The 15,627-nt window shown below is 42.4% G+C and overlaps 1 protein-coding gene across 44 annotated transcripts in view; it reads left to right on the forward strand.

The window, feature by feature from the left end:
- RHOBTB1 (Rho related BTB domain containing 1) overlaps positions 1-15,627 on the forward strand; it is a 144,733-nt gene that overhangs the window by 121,604 nt on the left and 7,502 nt on the right. For 25 of the 44 annotated variants that reach the window (XM_028853345.2, XM_028853337.2, XM_077945076.1 and 22 more), the window contains 4 exons: positions 2,891-3,041; positions 6,233-6,321; positions 8,987-9,092; positions 9,623-11,838. In XM_028853345.2, coding sequence (XP_028709178.2) covers positions 2,891-3,041; positions 6,233-6,321; positions 8,987-9,092; positions 9,623-9,792 — 516 coding nt within the window. In that variant the 3' untranslated portion in view covers positions 9,793-11,838. 44 annotated transcript variants of the gene reach the window in all.

Below are 15,627 nucleotides of genomic sequence, written 5' to 3' on the forward strand. Positions count from 1 at the left end.
ATTTAGTTGAATAATTATTCATATGTGGATACAGCTGGTTAAAGGGAAGAATAACATTCCAACATCTGTATATTGCAGATGATCTAGCAAGCCCAACAGCTACTTTATTTTTAAAAAATCCCAGTAATAGTTTCAACTCATTGAGTTCTATTTGTTGTAGAGGTTGTGCTGGAAACCTGAAATGATCATGCTTATCAAATCATTTATGGTAATGACTTATGTAACTCATTTATGGAATCATAATTGTTGTTTTCACCAACCATGTCTGAAAGTGGGGGATAAATTCCTTAATATTTCTAGGAACTTTTCTAAACCTTCCCTGTGATATGTTAAGGGACAGGTCTACCTATCTGAAAGGATATTCCCTCTCTGAGGTGGCTAATGGCTGCATAGGATAATAACAAAGAAGGTTTCTATAGCTTAGAACAGTTCTGGAGCCACACTGCCAGAATGCATAAGCCATAAGCACCCTGTAGAATGTGGAGCCATTATACATACATACATAACACACTCTTTCTCTCTCTCACTGTTTCTCTCTCTCTCTTTCTCTGTCTCACACACACACACAGACACACACACACACACAGTCATCCCTCAGTATCTGTGAGGGATTGGTTCCAGGACCATCCCCCGACCCGCCCACTCAGACACCAAAATCCATGAATGCTCAAGTTCCTCATATAAAATGGCAATGTATTTGCATAGATCTGTGCACATCCTCCTTTATACTTTAAATTATCTGTAGAGTGTTTCTAATACCTAATACAATGCACATGCTGTGTAAGTAGTTGTTATACTGTATTGTTTAGGAAATAATGACAAGAAAAAAGTCTGTACATGTTCAGAACAGAGGCAGTCATGCCTTTTTTTCAAATATTTTTGATCTACAGTTGGTTGAATCCACAGATGTGGAACCCACAGGTATAGAGGTCTGGCTCTGTGCCTGTGTGTGCCTGAGTGTGTGTGTGTGTGCCTGACACTGTGTGTGTGTGTCTGAGTGTGTGTGCCTGACTGTGTGTATATGCCTGAGAGTATGTGTGTGTGCGCCTGTGTATGTGTGTGCGCCTGTGTGTGTGTGTGCCTGAGTGTGTGGGTGTGCCTGACTGTGTGTGTGTGTGCCTGAGTATGTGTGTGTGCCTGTGTGTGAGTGTGCACGTGCATGTGTATGGAGAGGTGCGATCATATAAAATATACAGATGTAACCATGTTATAAAGATGTAATCATATGTAATATATAGATATATATCTTTACATGTTGTATAGAGGTTTATTAAGTATGAGAATTAAGAAGTTCATAACTGGCCAGACACAGTGGCTCATGCCTGTAATCCCAGCACTCTGGGAAGCCAAGGCAGGAAGATAACTTGAGGCCAGGAGTTTGAGACCAGCCTGGGCAACATAGCAAGCCCGCCATCTCTACAAAAAAAGAATTAATAAAATAAATTAGCCGGGCATGGTGGTACTGCCTGTAGTCCCAGCTACTAGGGAGGTGGAGGTAGGAGGATAGCTTGAGCCCAGGCCCAGGCTATCATCAAGCCACTGCTGTCCAGCCTGGGCAACAGAGTTAGACCCTGTCTCAAAAAATGAATAAAATAAAAAAGAAAGAAAAAGAAGTTCATAATTGTTCATCCTTTTGAAGTAGAATTCTTACAAACCCTTAGTAAATTATGATGCTTTATTGTTGTAACTCAAACCTGTGCTTCTGTGGCATTAAACGTTTCCAGCACCGCACAGCAATTCTGAACATAAACTTTCGCGTCATACTCCCTGGGTTTAAATCCCAGTCACCACTTCCTAGCTCTGTGACCTTGGACACAAGATTTAAATGAACCTCCTTGAACTTCCGTTTCCTTTTCTGTAGAATGGCAAAAGTAAGTCTCTACTCTCTAGGGCAGATATAAGCGTCCAATTAAAGAATGTGTGTGGAAAGCTTAGCGCAGTGCCTGGTTCATAGGATGCCTTCAATTACGATTAATATTTGTAATTGTCGGTATTCCAATAATCCAAGTGGTACAGTTCTGAACGACACCAGGGCCTGTCTCATGGAGTTAGAGACCTAAAATAAAGACTAGCTGCTACACAGTGTACATCTCCATTAATCCATGCCTACCTCTCCAGCTCTCCACCTCCCAGGCAGTGCCTGGCTCTCTAGCAAGCTCTAGCATGCATTTATATGGACAACTACAGGCACTCATGAAAGAGACTGTGGGAAGCCTACAGGGGACAGTTCACCTGTACCCAGTCATACTCCCCTGGAAGTCCTAAGCAAAGACTCCTTTGGATTCTCTGAATCTACTGATAACTGATAATGTTCCAGTAGTTCTGAATCCATGTGGTTGTAGGAAATAATAATGAAGTGTATACGTTATGTAGTACATTGCAATATATTGTGCATATACTGACAGAATGTCGAAATCAAGCTGGTCACTGTGGCAGCTAGGGTGGTTGCTCAGCCTCATCCTCTGTTTTGACGTCTTGGAGAGCTAGGCTCCATCATGTCAGCAACAGAGTGGTTTGCAGCTCCCCCCAACACCTGTCGTGTTGCTAGGAGATTTCTTTCCCCACAATAGAGTATTACAAGGTGCTTGGCATGAGGGCCCCTAATGTTATCATACATTTCCAGCCCATTTGTCTGATTTATAAGTCCAAATAGTCGTTTAAAAATTCCACATCAGGCTGTGTCAGGCAGCTCCACTCTTTTGTCATCTACAAATCAAACCATTATGTTTAAAGTCATAAATACAGAAGGATTCCTATGCACAGCCTCAAAGCAGGTGTCCAACACTCGCCAATATCAAGTCACACAGGATATTTACAAGCAGCATAGCCTGAAAATGTGCCCACTCCCTGCTTTCTGCAGCAGAATTTAGCTTTTTGTATAACATTTCAGGTGTATCTCCCGAACATAAACAAGATATCAATGCAAGCAGTATTGGATTATCTCTATACCAAGCAGTTGTCTCCTAACTTGGATCTGGACCCGCTGGAATTAATTGCCTTGGCAAACAGATTTTGCCTGCCACACTTGGTTGCACTTGCAGGTAAGGCTGATGACTCAGGGCCATGCACTGTCTGTCATATTTATCCAAAATCACATTTAAATAAAAATATGTTTACAGAGAATAAAAGTTGATTTTTTATCACGCAAAATAGGACTGTCTTGTGTAGAATGATATGAACTAATCAAATTGCATCAGACAGCCCAATTCAATTCAACAAATACTCCTTAAGCACCCACTCTGTGGTGGACCCTGTTAGGTGATACAGCTATGAAGGTGAGTAATGCATGCCCCCTGCCCTTGAGGCACACGCTCTATGCATGCTGAGTCATTTGTGCACCCCAGAGTTTGAAATAATACTATTTTGTCAACATTATCTCCATAATAACTGCACAGACACAGTCTTTAAGAAGGCGCTGGATGCACTGTTTAGGAAAACAGATGACAGAGCCAGATTGCCTAAGATCAAACCCTGACTCCACCATTTACAGACGAGGTGACTTTGTCCTGTAACCTTCGCTCTGTGTCTCAGCTTTCTCGCTCTTTAAAATGGGGCTAATATTATTCAGCCATAGAGCTGTTTTGAAGATTAAATGAGTTAAAATATAAAGTCCTTAGAACAGCGTCTGGCACATAGTAAGCATTATGTAAGTGGTTTTCTTAAAGCTATTTTAGAAAATGTTCTGACATTGTCAAGTTCATTTTGGGAGAAAGAGAAAAAAGGGAAACTTGGCTTAACTTCACAAAATCTTATGTATTATTTCTAGATTTGTTCAGTTGGGAAGCTGAAGCAGGTCTGTATAGGATATATGCACTTAAATGGCTGTCGCTGGAATTCAGATCTTCAGCCTCATTCACTTTACACCAGAGGTGTTAAGTCACAAGCTGGGTGTTTATCACTGTTTAGTTGATTCCTATTAACCATCAAAGCAGAAATAAACAGTGCCTGTCTTGTTCACTGGCCTTTCTTCTGAGTGCCTGAGCATATTAGCTTTCGATAAATATTTGTTGAACAATTGAATGAATGAAGATGAGTGTATGAACAAACCAACCGGTCCTATCTGCACTTGATTTTCTGGCAATGTCTTTAGAAAAAATAAAGGATAGGCCGGGCACGGTGGCTCACACCTGTATCCCAGCACTTTGGGAGGCCGAGGCGGGCGGATCACCTGAGGTCGGGAGTTCGAGACCAGCCTGACCAACATGGAGAAACCCCGTCTCAAAAAATACAAAATTAGCCACGCGTGGTGGCGCATGCCTGTAATCCCAGCTACTCGGGAGGCTGAGGCAGGAGAATCGCTTGAAACCAGGAGGCAGAGGTTGCGGTGAGCCAAGATTGCGCCATTGCACTCCAGCCTGGGCAAGGAGAGCGAAACTCCGTCTCAAAAAAGAAAAAAAAAAAGATTATTTTCTCTGTCCTCTGGGCTTCCACTACACACAACCACCTGGAGAACAAAGTCCTCTCTTTGTCCTACTTCCTCCCCAGTTAGATAGAAAAAGCGAGTTGAGGCATCAATATTAGATTTATTTTTAAAAACTGTTTTTAACCAATATACCTAATAGATCCAAAAGAGGGTGCTAGTTTTTTTAAATACTGACGCTGGGAGGCTTCAGTGGGCAATTACTTTCTTAATGAAACATGGGTTCCAAGCCATCTAACTATCCACAGGTTTTATGACATTAGTCCTGAGGATAAATTTTTATTTTATTTTTGAAATTGTCAAAAGTAATTTGGAGCCAAATCTGCCCAACAAGGTTTGTGATCAATCTCAGACTAGTACCATTTTTGCTTAAATGTTAAGTCTGGCAATGAAAACATGGGATTGATTTCTCCATAAAAGTTTTTTTTTTTTTAACTGACCCAAATAAAGCTTTTTGTGTGAACTCTAGACTTCTATGAACAATTAGTTTAGTTATTAAATGCTGTTGTTACTGTTACGATTATTTAATATACAGCTTCCCAAGATGATTCCTTTAATCCTTTATAGTATTTGCTTTGTACTGTCTAGTGTAGAGTGTTTAGAAAATCAGTTTCTAAATGGTGTTTAAATAGTGTTTAAAAATCAGTTTCTAGTGACGATGCTTTGTGAACCCGTGTTAAATAAATGTCAGGAAATGTTGCAGTTACTTAAAACGACAAAGCCCAGATGACTTCTCTGGGCAGTTTAGTTCCAAATAGTTCAATCCAGGTGAGGAGGTTTGTGCCAAAGAAATCATTCCATTCCTGATACTATATTGACCAGATATAGGCATACTGACCAGTAAGCATGCAGAGCTGGAGCAGAAAGTAAGCGTGATTTAGACAATGTGCTGGATTAGAAAAACAAATGCAATGCTACGGATGACATCAATGTCAAGGACCTAGAAATGCTGAGCCAAGGCTGTACCCTCACACGTCAGTCTCAGAGGCAGGCAACAGCCTTTACAAAGGCAAGAGATGTCTTAGCTTCAGGCCACAATGTAAATTCAGCTTGGAAGCCTTGGACTCAAGCTCCCAAGCAGAAATGGCTCTCCCTACTGCATTTTTGTTACTTCGGACTGCGGGTCTCCCCAGTCTTTAGAATCCAAGAGGCTGAACAATACGTCACCATCTGTAGCTGTTGAGACAGACGTACGCAATCACATTTTTAATTCCTCAAATAGACTCATTCCTATGTCATTCAACCTCTTCACTGTCAGGGGTATTAAGGATTGTGGTGATGTGAGTGGGGAAACTGTCAAACAGGAGCGTGTCTAAAGTCTAGAGGACTCTAGGAAGGTGCTAGAGTGTTTAGAGCCACTCCATCCAGTAGAACCTTCTGCAGTGATGGAAACATTTCATATCTGGATGGTCCAAACAGTGGCCACATGTGGCTGTTGAGCACTTACTGTGGCTAGTGTGAATGAGGAGCTGAACTTTTAATTTCATTTCATTTTAAATAATTTAAGTTTAAATAGTCTCGTGTGGCCAGGAGTTACCATCCTGCACAGAACATTGCAGGTCTGGAGGATTCTGACTATTTTAGAGCCATGAATAAGAGTCCCCAGAGGTGTGGGTGAAGTGGCTGGCACCAGAACCCCAAGTAGTGAAAGACCACACATCAGAGCAGCTTCTGGATTTAATTCAGATGGCTGCCCAGAGCTGTGTCCCACATTTCCTCCCTTCTTAAGTGCTCCCAGACCAACCCTCCAGGCAAGCTACCTGGCTTGTAGGGTGTGGTTTAACATTCTCCGGCCCCCTTTTTCTTCCCCAGAACAGCATGCCGTTCAGGAGTTGACCAAGGCTGCAATGAGTGGCGTGGGCATTGACGGAGAAGTGCTCTCTTACTTGGAATTGGCTCAGGTTTGTATCAGTTTGCTCTTCACCTTTTAAGTGTGTTCAATCAGTTCATTTAATGCTGATGAAACATTCCATTGTTGCATCTGTCTAAATAAAGATGTCACCACTGAGTCACAGAGGCCCCCTGTGAACACTAAGAAGATCTGAGAGTTTTACCTTTCATGTACCATTCAGCCTGCTGGGCTTCATTTGAATAAACAACACGGTCCCCACACCAGTCCCATTGTCGCCTAAGGCACCAGCTTCGCATGTGGGAGAACCACTTGGGGGAGGTTTTGTCTCTCCTCCTTCTTTGAATTCTTGGCCATGTATTTGGCCAAGCACAGACAGTTTCTAGAGTTCCGTGAAGCCCTGTAATGACCCTCTGTTAATGAACATCTCACTACAGCTGTCCTGGAGTTTTCTAAAGCCAGTAGTTGCTAATATTCAGATTGTAATAACATAATCCCAATACAGACTTGCCCTCTTCTTCCAGAGAAGGTCCAAGATTCAGCTTCAGCTTCACCATGGAGTAACTTCCTCAAAGCACAAGCTAAACTCTGCCTCACTTTCCTCATCCACAGGAAATGGGATGACAGTTTGCATCCTACCAACCTTACAGATTATTTTGAGAATCAAGTGGGAGAGAATGTTCAAGAGCGAGCACTGAAGAGTGTAAGCCCTCTTAGAATGCCAGGCACATCTGCAGAATTTTCTAGTCCCTGGCATAGGCTGATTAACAATGAATTTACACTCCGAGGGAACTAAGAATAAATGCCTCCGTCTTTTCTTCAGCCTGTTGGGTTTGGCTTCCTGTGCTCCCTCTTTCCGTTAAGACAATGGCTTACTAAGTCTTAGGTCAGTCCATTTAAATCAATATTTCTCAATCAAGGGAAAGGAGGTGGTTTTAGGGGGAGGAGGTGGCATCTAGCAGGTGCTGCTCAGGCCCTTCCTACTGTGGCCAAAGGAGATGACTCAGGTGCAAAAGGGGGAAAAGGCGGAATTGAACTTTACAGCGACCGATTCATTTTGACTTAGCATTCAGCAAATATTTGTTGTTTTTCTCCCCAAATACCAGGCACTGCCCTAGGCAAAGGATGTGTACATATAAATGGTAGATCCTCTGCCCCAGGGCAATCATAGGCAAGTAAAGGAAACAGACACAAATACAAATTATTAAAATCCAATTAGGGATTACAGTGAAACTGAGAGTAGACATCTAATGCAGTCGAATCAGCAAGTCCCCATCAGAACTGGTTGTCCACACTTGGAATTTAGGGTCTTTTGAAACAGTTCTGGGGGATGGTTTATAACTTGTACTCGCTCCAGCAAGTATTCCTCCTAGAGAAAAATGTAATGATCCGGAATTTCATATTGGGACCACTCACTTGAGGGAATGATTTGCAGTTGTGTCTGTGTCTGTTTGTTGCACTGTGTTCCCACCTTACCCCCACACATACCCACTACAAGGAAATAATATGATTATTGCTAAGCCCTGACAAGCCTTGGCAGGACGAGCTTAGATGGAGCTCATGTCTTAGCTCGTCCATTAGACCCTAACCCAGTGATGTGCTGGTAAGTGTTTAACAGTCAGCTTGGGGGCAAGTGGGACCCTAATCTGTTACATTTGCCAATTTCTATTATATAAATACTCCCATCATGGCTGATTATAACATATGAAGTCACTAAACTCAAAGTAGGGAAGAAATGCACACAATTGGCTCTTTCAAGCTGGGATAAGCCCACCCGGCGGAACACTGCCCTAGTCTTGTTTTCAGAGAGAAATCTAACAGCAAGAGAAGTTGGAAGCACCAGCTAAAACTGTCTCTGATGTTTGGGTTGTGATTTTCAGTGAGTCTCTCGAGTGGGTTTCTGAGATCTCTGGCTTTTGGCCTCACAGTGGAGATACAGGGCCGCAGAGGAAGCGTGCTGTAGGTTCTAAGGTTCCACCCGACCAAAGAAACATCAAGAGCGACAGACAACAGAAGGGGTGTCAGAGAAGGGCACAGACGGAAAGAGTGAGGGATCACGGCAGGCCCGCCAGGTCTGGAGAGGGAATGGGGGAGTTGACAGTTGATTTTTGAGCATCTCATATTTTTCAATCATAGCTACCTCGCTGCCACGTTCCTGAGCATTGCTTAGAAAGGAAGGGTGAAGTATCTGGATCTCTCCACCCTGCCCATACTGCCTGCTCTTCTTATGTAACCAAAGGACAGGTATAGGACAGTCACACATTCTGCAGTCTCCTCTTTCGGATCTTGGCCCCAGCAAGCTGAGCCCTGACATGCGACACGAAGTATTCCATTGCCGAGGCTTCCTTAAACAGAGATGACATCGCTGCTTTCTGCTGTGGGCTGGTGTCTTCCAGAGGCCACGGTTGCTTAGCACTAGAGGGCCAGGTGGCAGGGGACGGTGAGAGGGCGAGGCATACTTTAAGCTCGTGATTTGATACAGCAATTATTTTTGGTGCACCTAGGACAGTGGGAAAGGGAGGGGTGTGCCCAGCACTACACTGGCTGGCATCAGAGCCATGGCCAAAGTCAAAACATTGAGGTCAAAACAAGAGGTTTACCAAATTAGTTATATAAGCCCTTCATTTATTTTCACCCTTACGATGGCTTCCCCAATTTCTTTGTAGCCCCTTTTTAGAAAATAGAGTCTTACCCTCCTTTTGCTCACTTTTCTGCAGTTTCACAATGCCCACCAGTTGGCCGCCTGGTGTTTGCACCACATCTGCACCAACTACAACAGTGTATGCTCCAAGTTCCGCAAGGAAATCAAATCAAAATCTGCAGGTGAGACTGTGCAAAGCCCCCATTCATCCAGCTCTCCTCACCTCTCATGGAAGCTTTTACCTTCTATGTCCCTGGAAAGGAACACAGTCAGCAGGCAGCTCACGGATAATTCCTTGAGACTAGCGGGTGGTCACATATTCATGTGAGATGACATAAAGAATAGAAGGCTGGGAATTCTCTTTGAAGAACTTGATGCTGAGGGGAGTTGGCTGGGCTGGAGTCCATGGTGCCCTGTTGCAGAGAGCGCAGAGGTGGCGGGCTTCCCCTTGTTTCGGGAGGCAAGCTTAGGAGCAGGCTTAGACTCTCAAATCAGGTGGTCCTGGGTTCAGGTTCTCTGTGCCTAGCCGCATGACTACAGGCAAGAGATTCTTCCTCTCAAAACAGTGTCACTTTTTGCAAATGACCCTAATCACAGTCCCTGCCACATCACGTTTTTGAGAGAATATTCGAGAAGCTTTAAGCTCAAGGCCTAGCACGTAAAAAGCGTCAATGAGCTGCAGGTCTTATGGTCTGATTCTTTCCTTCACCAGACAACCAGGAATACTTCGAGCGGCACCGCTGGCCCCCCGTGTGGTACCTGAAGGAAGAAGATCACTACCAGCGTGTGAAAAGGGAACGAGAGAAGGAAGATATTGCACTAAATAAGCATCACTCGAGACGAAAGTGGTGCTTCTGGAATTCATCTCCAGCAGTGGCCTGAAGAGGAAGAGGAAAAAAAATCGGTAATCTGATCCACCACTTTTCAAAGCACTACTGTAAAATTCGTCTTATTAGAGATACGACATAGTTCAGGTTTCAGACACTGACCTTCCTCCACTTTTGTGCATTTATCTTTGTTAGGATCAAAGCACAAGCTCACCATCAATGAGCCTGGACAAAAAGGGAAGCTGACTCTCACTGCATTCCTTAAACTGATATGTATATTTTTTTTTTGTTAGGAGGCTTAATAAACTTTAGTCTGTTATTTTGTTTCTTTTTATACAAAGAAAAAAAATCCAGCTTTCATGTTTCTGATTCCAAATTGGAAAATATTTTTATATGGTCTCTTGTATTTTGTTGAAATGAAAATACTGTGTATTACTTTATTTTACAGGCCACAATTGACTATGAAGTCACCCTGTGATTCTCTTTGCCCACATGACCACCGAGCATTATTACGTAATTAGAGGGTTATCCTATTGTTGTGAAGGGAAGGAGGGGACTGAAATCCCCCAAAGTGCAAATTAGAGAGTGTTTAATCTTTTTTCTGTTGAATAACATCGGTGTAATTACAAAGTCAACTCCAAGAATGTGTATTTACAATATTTGCCGTGTTAAGTGCTGGTAATTATATGGTTATATGTGCCATGTAAAATATAGTGATATCAAATATTCTGTTGTTTCCAATGTCTAGTTGCAAGAGGATAATCTTTATAATCATTAGAAGGGCTTATTAAATCCCAGCATTATCCAGGGCAAGCTCACTGGTGGACCTGAATACGTAAGATACCATTAGTGCGCTGGTGTTCCGATTGCTGTATTAGGGTTTACGTCTCTCAGTATTCCTTGAACTTGCCATGCTTCTGCATGCAGATTCTTCACTGACTTGAATTGAGATGGGCAAGGGAAAAGGTCCCTGGACTCCCTCCTGCCATCTACAGGCTTGTCACATCTCACCACCAGAAACAGGCTTCCTCAGGCTTCTCACCTGTGGCCAACTTCACTTTCTAAGACCCATATTTTTAACTCTTCCCAGGGAAGATTCATGTTTCTGCAGAAGTAGGCTAAGGCAGACCACCCACTTCTGCTGAAATGCATTGGGAGCCTGTGAAAGCACACAGCTGGAGGCTGGGCGCCTGCGTTCTCCTACACGGAAAGGAATCTCATTCCAAGAGTCTAGGAAATGGTGCTATTGTAAGTTAGTTCTGACTCTTTCTCATTCTGAGTTTTCAGTGTTAAACTAGAAAGTGTGAGAGCAGGGGAGCTTTTGTGAGGCAGTCAGTCATTGCTTCTCTGCAAAGTAAAATGTTACAGCACACATACACACACAGAGAGCATTTCGAGGCCACAGCTCCACACCTGCCATGGGATGTTACGTGGCAGGGGATGGGGCTCATTCTGTTGGGAGGTCAAGTTACCAATGCCAAGGGCTGTTGATTTTGTTTTTATTTTTATTTTTTCTTCTAGCTTTTCAGAAGATGGAAATGAGACAGTTAAGTCCAAACCCCAATGTTGACAGCCATATGCATTTGCAAATCTATCTAGATTACAGATGGGCATTTATTACTGGCAGTGGAAACATACCAGATAGAAGATCTTGGGAGAGGCCCAGAAATGCAGCACCTTGTCATGACAAAAGAGGAGGCAGCAGAGGAAGGATAGTTACAAATGCATCCACCTTAATTTTTTTCAATAGGCTTGTACATCTTATTAATGGAAGGAGAAAGGAGACAGGAGAGGATAAATGTCAAGATGCAGAAGAATTGACATGTATCCCATCATAAAATGGTAGAAGTTGAGTTTTCAATGAGTAGTCATAGTTGAATTTTTACAACCAAAGCTCCCATTTGATTGTAATCTTGCCAAAATGTAATGGACATATAAATGAACTTGGGGTATAAGCAATAATATCCACTAGTGTTGTTATCAGCTGCTGTAACCAAGTGGCTGGTTCATTTGGTTGATGCTGATTATGGCCTTTAACCATGGTGGTTTCTTGTGTGTTTTTTATTTCACAAAAAGCCAATAAAATTGTTTAGCTATAAAATGCCTCCAGTTTTGTTTTAAGGACAGACGTCATATTGTGTGTGTAATTTAACAGCTTTTTTTAAACTATCAATCAAAACATTGAGGGTGCTGGGTCATGGGAGCTTGTGCATGCTCCAGTAACAAAGCAGCTTGAATGACTTATCATTTTTGTATTCGGTGGTGTCAGCAGAGATTCCAGTGTCATAATGTAAATGAAGTGCCTGGCGCTTTGTTCTTGGCTAACACAGTATGTCACTAGACATAGTGCCTGGGGCCGGGTAGGGGGCAGGGGGAGAAACTACAACTATCCTAAAGGACTTAGTATAATCTGGGTTTAGATAGTTTCCGCCAGCAGTTAAGTGATAGGTCTAAGTTGCTGAGTTCAGGAAAAGTTTCTTGAAAAGCAGGTCTGAGAAAGCCTTTGTGAAAATGTCTGGACAATTTCTGGACTTCTAGGTAATAATTTACCCAAGCTCAGAGGGAAGAAAGTCTCCAGTGAGATTTCACTGCGGGGCTTTTCTGAGTGACAGGCTACCTATAACTCTATGGGAAGGTGCTGACCACTGTAAGAAATAGCTGTGAAAAGAAGACAATGAGATTCCCAACACCTTTCTACCTTTCAGAGGTGGGTGGTCCCAGTCGTGGCACTTATTACATAAAGCATACCAGTTTCTTCTTCCCTGTAGAAAGTCTTGGTCTAAGTTTCTGGGAGTAATGTCTGGCAAATCATCAGGGATGTCAGCACCTTGTGTTGGCATTCTTTTTCTTTTATGTAACTTCAGCAAAGTTTCCTATACTGGCATTTTGAGAACCACAGACACTGCTGGTCTAGATGGAACTCCAATATTTTCATTATGGACACTCAGAAGCAAAAAGTCCAATGTTTCTAAGAGGTTTTTTCATGCTTGCTTCCAATGTATGGTATATTAGTTGTCAAAATTCCGTTTTTCATCACTATGACACTGGCTAGGCAGAAGAAATACTACTAGTCAGAGGAAAAAAACAAAGTGAATCTTGAGTTTGGAAACAGTTTTATGAGTTCAACACTTCTGAATGAATGCTTATCTGCAAGCTGAAGATTTGCCAGCCCTTTTCATGAATTGGATTTTTTTTTAATTGGCACAGAGATAGATAGATAGATAGATAGATAGATAGATAGATAGATAGATGATAGACAGACAGAGATCTCCTAGTTGGATTCTGGAGGGCAAATAGCAATAATTTCTCTTTTCTAGAAGAATGTGACGGTTGCATAAAAGTCATAAAGGTAAAAGTTAGCCAGGGAGAATGCATTTGTGTTGTACGTGTATGTGTGTGTAACCAGAAGCAGCATAATGAAGAAAAGGACAATTTAAAAAAAAAGAAAAAAAAGAAGGAAGGGAGGGAGGGAAAGAACCACTGAGGAAAGACACAGAATTGAATTCAACACTGTGAGTCACGGATATATTATTTATTTCAAAGTGCTAAATTAAGTCGAGAGATTACTGCATATCCCTCGACGTAATTTATTTTATGATGAAGACTGCTTTCTTGAATTTCCAATTAGGAAGCAGGTGATATATGCATCATGAAAGGTTTAGACTTAGAAGTGAAGACACTGGGGTGGCAATACTAGTGACCTTCTTTAAAAGCTACATTTCTGTAGAAGTAATGCTATACCCCTTGACTGCATTAGAAAATTCTTCCCTGTGCTGACTGACAGTGCTTCTAAATTGGATATTTTTACTTGAGCCATTTATATGCATAGTTTCTTACTGGGCTGATATACAGGTGCTCATCAGTTAGATATTTACAGACTGTAGCCTATGAAATATGAAAGTAATTTATGAACAGGTAACTCTTGGGTGGAAACCAAGCAATCATGCAGTTGATATCCACAGACATGAAAGCATTATCAACAACAGTAGCAAACGTGAAGCGACCTGCCTCTTCTGTCATTCAGTTTCCACAGTGACATGGATTTCCAACAGAACATAGATGAAATGGGTGTTACCTAAATGTGGCCCCATGCTTCGAAGGAGTATTTAAGTTCTTTGAATATGTTCTCAATCCCAAATACAAGAATGGTTAGATGTTACAGGCAATCAGTGAGGACAGAATTGATTCATTTCTTTCCACTTGGATGCCAACCAAAGTCTGACTATTCTTAAAATTCCCTTCCAATATGGTAAAAAAAAAAAAAATATATATATATATCCTTTGATTTGATGATTCATGGTAGTCCCAATTGGGGTGATACTCCCCTGGAAGGTTAAGTTCAACTGTCATGTGAAAAGATACACAACTTCTCTAAGCTTTAGTCATCTAGAGAATGGGAACAGATATCACTGAGTTTTCAGTACAAGTTAAATGAGATGATTTAGGTAAGGCACCCATATGCCAAATATCTTGGACATAGTAAGTACTTAGTGAATGGAAGCGAAAAACAGATGAAATGGAACCTGCGTGCTCAGCATTTTTGACCTTGGTTTTCAAGGCCAAAACCAAGGTCAAAAATCCAAGAGAGAAGACAATAAGACAATCATGCATGTTGCAGAACAGAGCAGTGTGGTCTTTTCCTGCCAGTCTCTTCAACCAAATGCTGACGTTGCTGCTTAGTGCTTCATGACAGTGGTTTAACAATTAGAAAATAAAGCTGTGATAAGGTAAATAATAATTATTATTAATAATAATGGGCTGGACAGAAAGGTGAGTGGTGGGAGAAAAGAAGAAAGGGTGACCCTTTCTAAGAGAACATTTGCCCTCACTAGGGCCTCCACGTTCTCTATTAAGTAAAGCCAGCCCACCTCAGGGCTGAGCTTGGCTGAACCACTGATTGACTCAGGAGCAATTCGTCTTCACTCTCCCAATCATTTTTTTCCTTCTTTTCTTGAGGGTTGGATGCAAAAAGTCTAGTTAGCCATGCTTCTCAGTGCTTGTCACATTGTCATCCTCAGTCAACACAAGGCCCTCTCTTTTTATATTTTCTCTTTCTTCCAGAATACCCACTCTCATCTTCTGTTCAATGTATGTCTTTAAACATGTGGGTTTCTTTATACACAGTGTTGTTTCATGTGCATAATTGTTACACAAATGGTGTTACATAGCAAATTTCCTTCTATCTACTTTTCTGACTCCACACTGTTCTGGAAATCTAGCCATTTTACAATGTGTGCATCTAGTCCGTGGCTCCCCGGGGCTGCCTAGCCTCCCATAGGCGGCATCTATCCCATGTGATTCCTCCATTCAACTGGTGATAGAACCACTAGCCAATTCCCATTCCTTGGCCCTACAGTGAGCCTTCTTGTACATGCCCTGGGGTCCAGATCTAAAAATGAATTCCAGGCTGAGCATGGTGGCTCACTCCCTCAATCCCAGCACTTTGGGAGACCAAGGCAGTCAGATCACTTGAGGTTAGGAGTTTGAGACCAGCCTGGCCAACATGGTGAAACCCTGTCTCTACTAAAACTACAAAAATTAACCAGGTGTGGTGGTGCACACCTGTAATCCCAGCTACTCAGGAGGCTGACGCAGGAAAATTGCTTGAACCCGGGAGGCAGAGGTGCAGTAAGCCAAGATAGCACCACTGCACTCCAGCCTGGGTGACAGAGAGAGACTATGTCTCAGAAAAAATAAAAATGAATTCCAGGTCCCACTCCAGATGTACTGAATCAAAGCCTCCCAAGGTGACAGGCATGTGTGGCAAGGGAACACTGAACTCAGTGACCAAAGCACTAAGCACTACCTTAGCACTAAGACAACATGCAAACAATCTGAAAGGCTATGAGCCAGCCCGGAGACTGGTTCCTCTGACCAGCAAGAAGAGAAA

This window comes from Macaca mulatta, chromosome 9 (genome assembly GCF_049350105.2).
Source record: "Macaca mulatta isolate MMU2019108-1 chromosome 9, T2T-MMU8v2.0, whole genome shotgun sequence".
Taxonomy (NCBI): Eukaryota; Metazoa; Chordata; class Mammalia; order Primates; family Cercopithecidae; genus Macaca; species Macaca mulatta.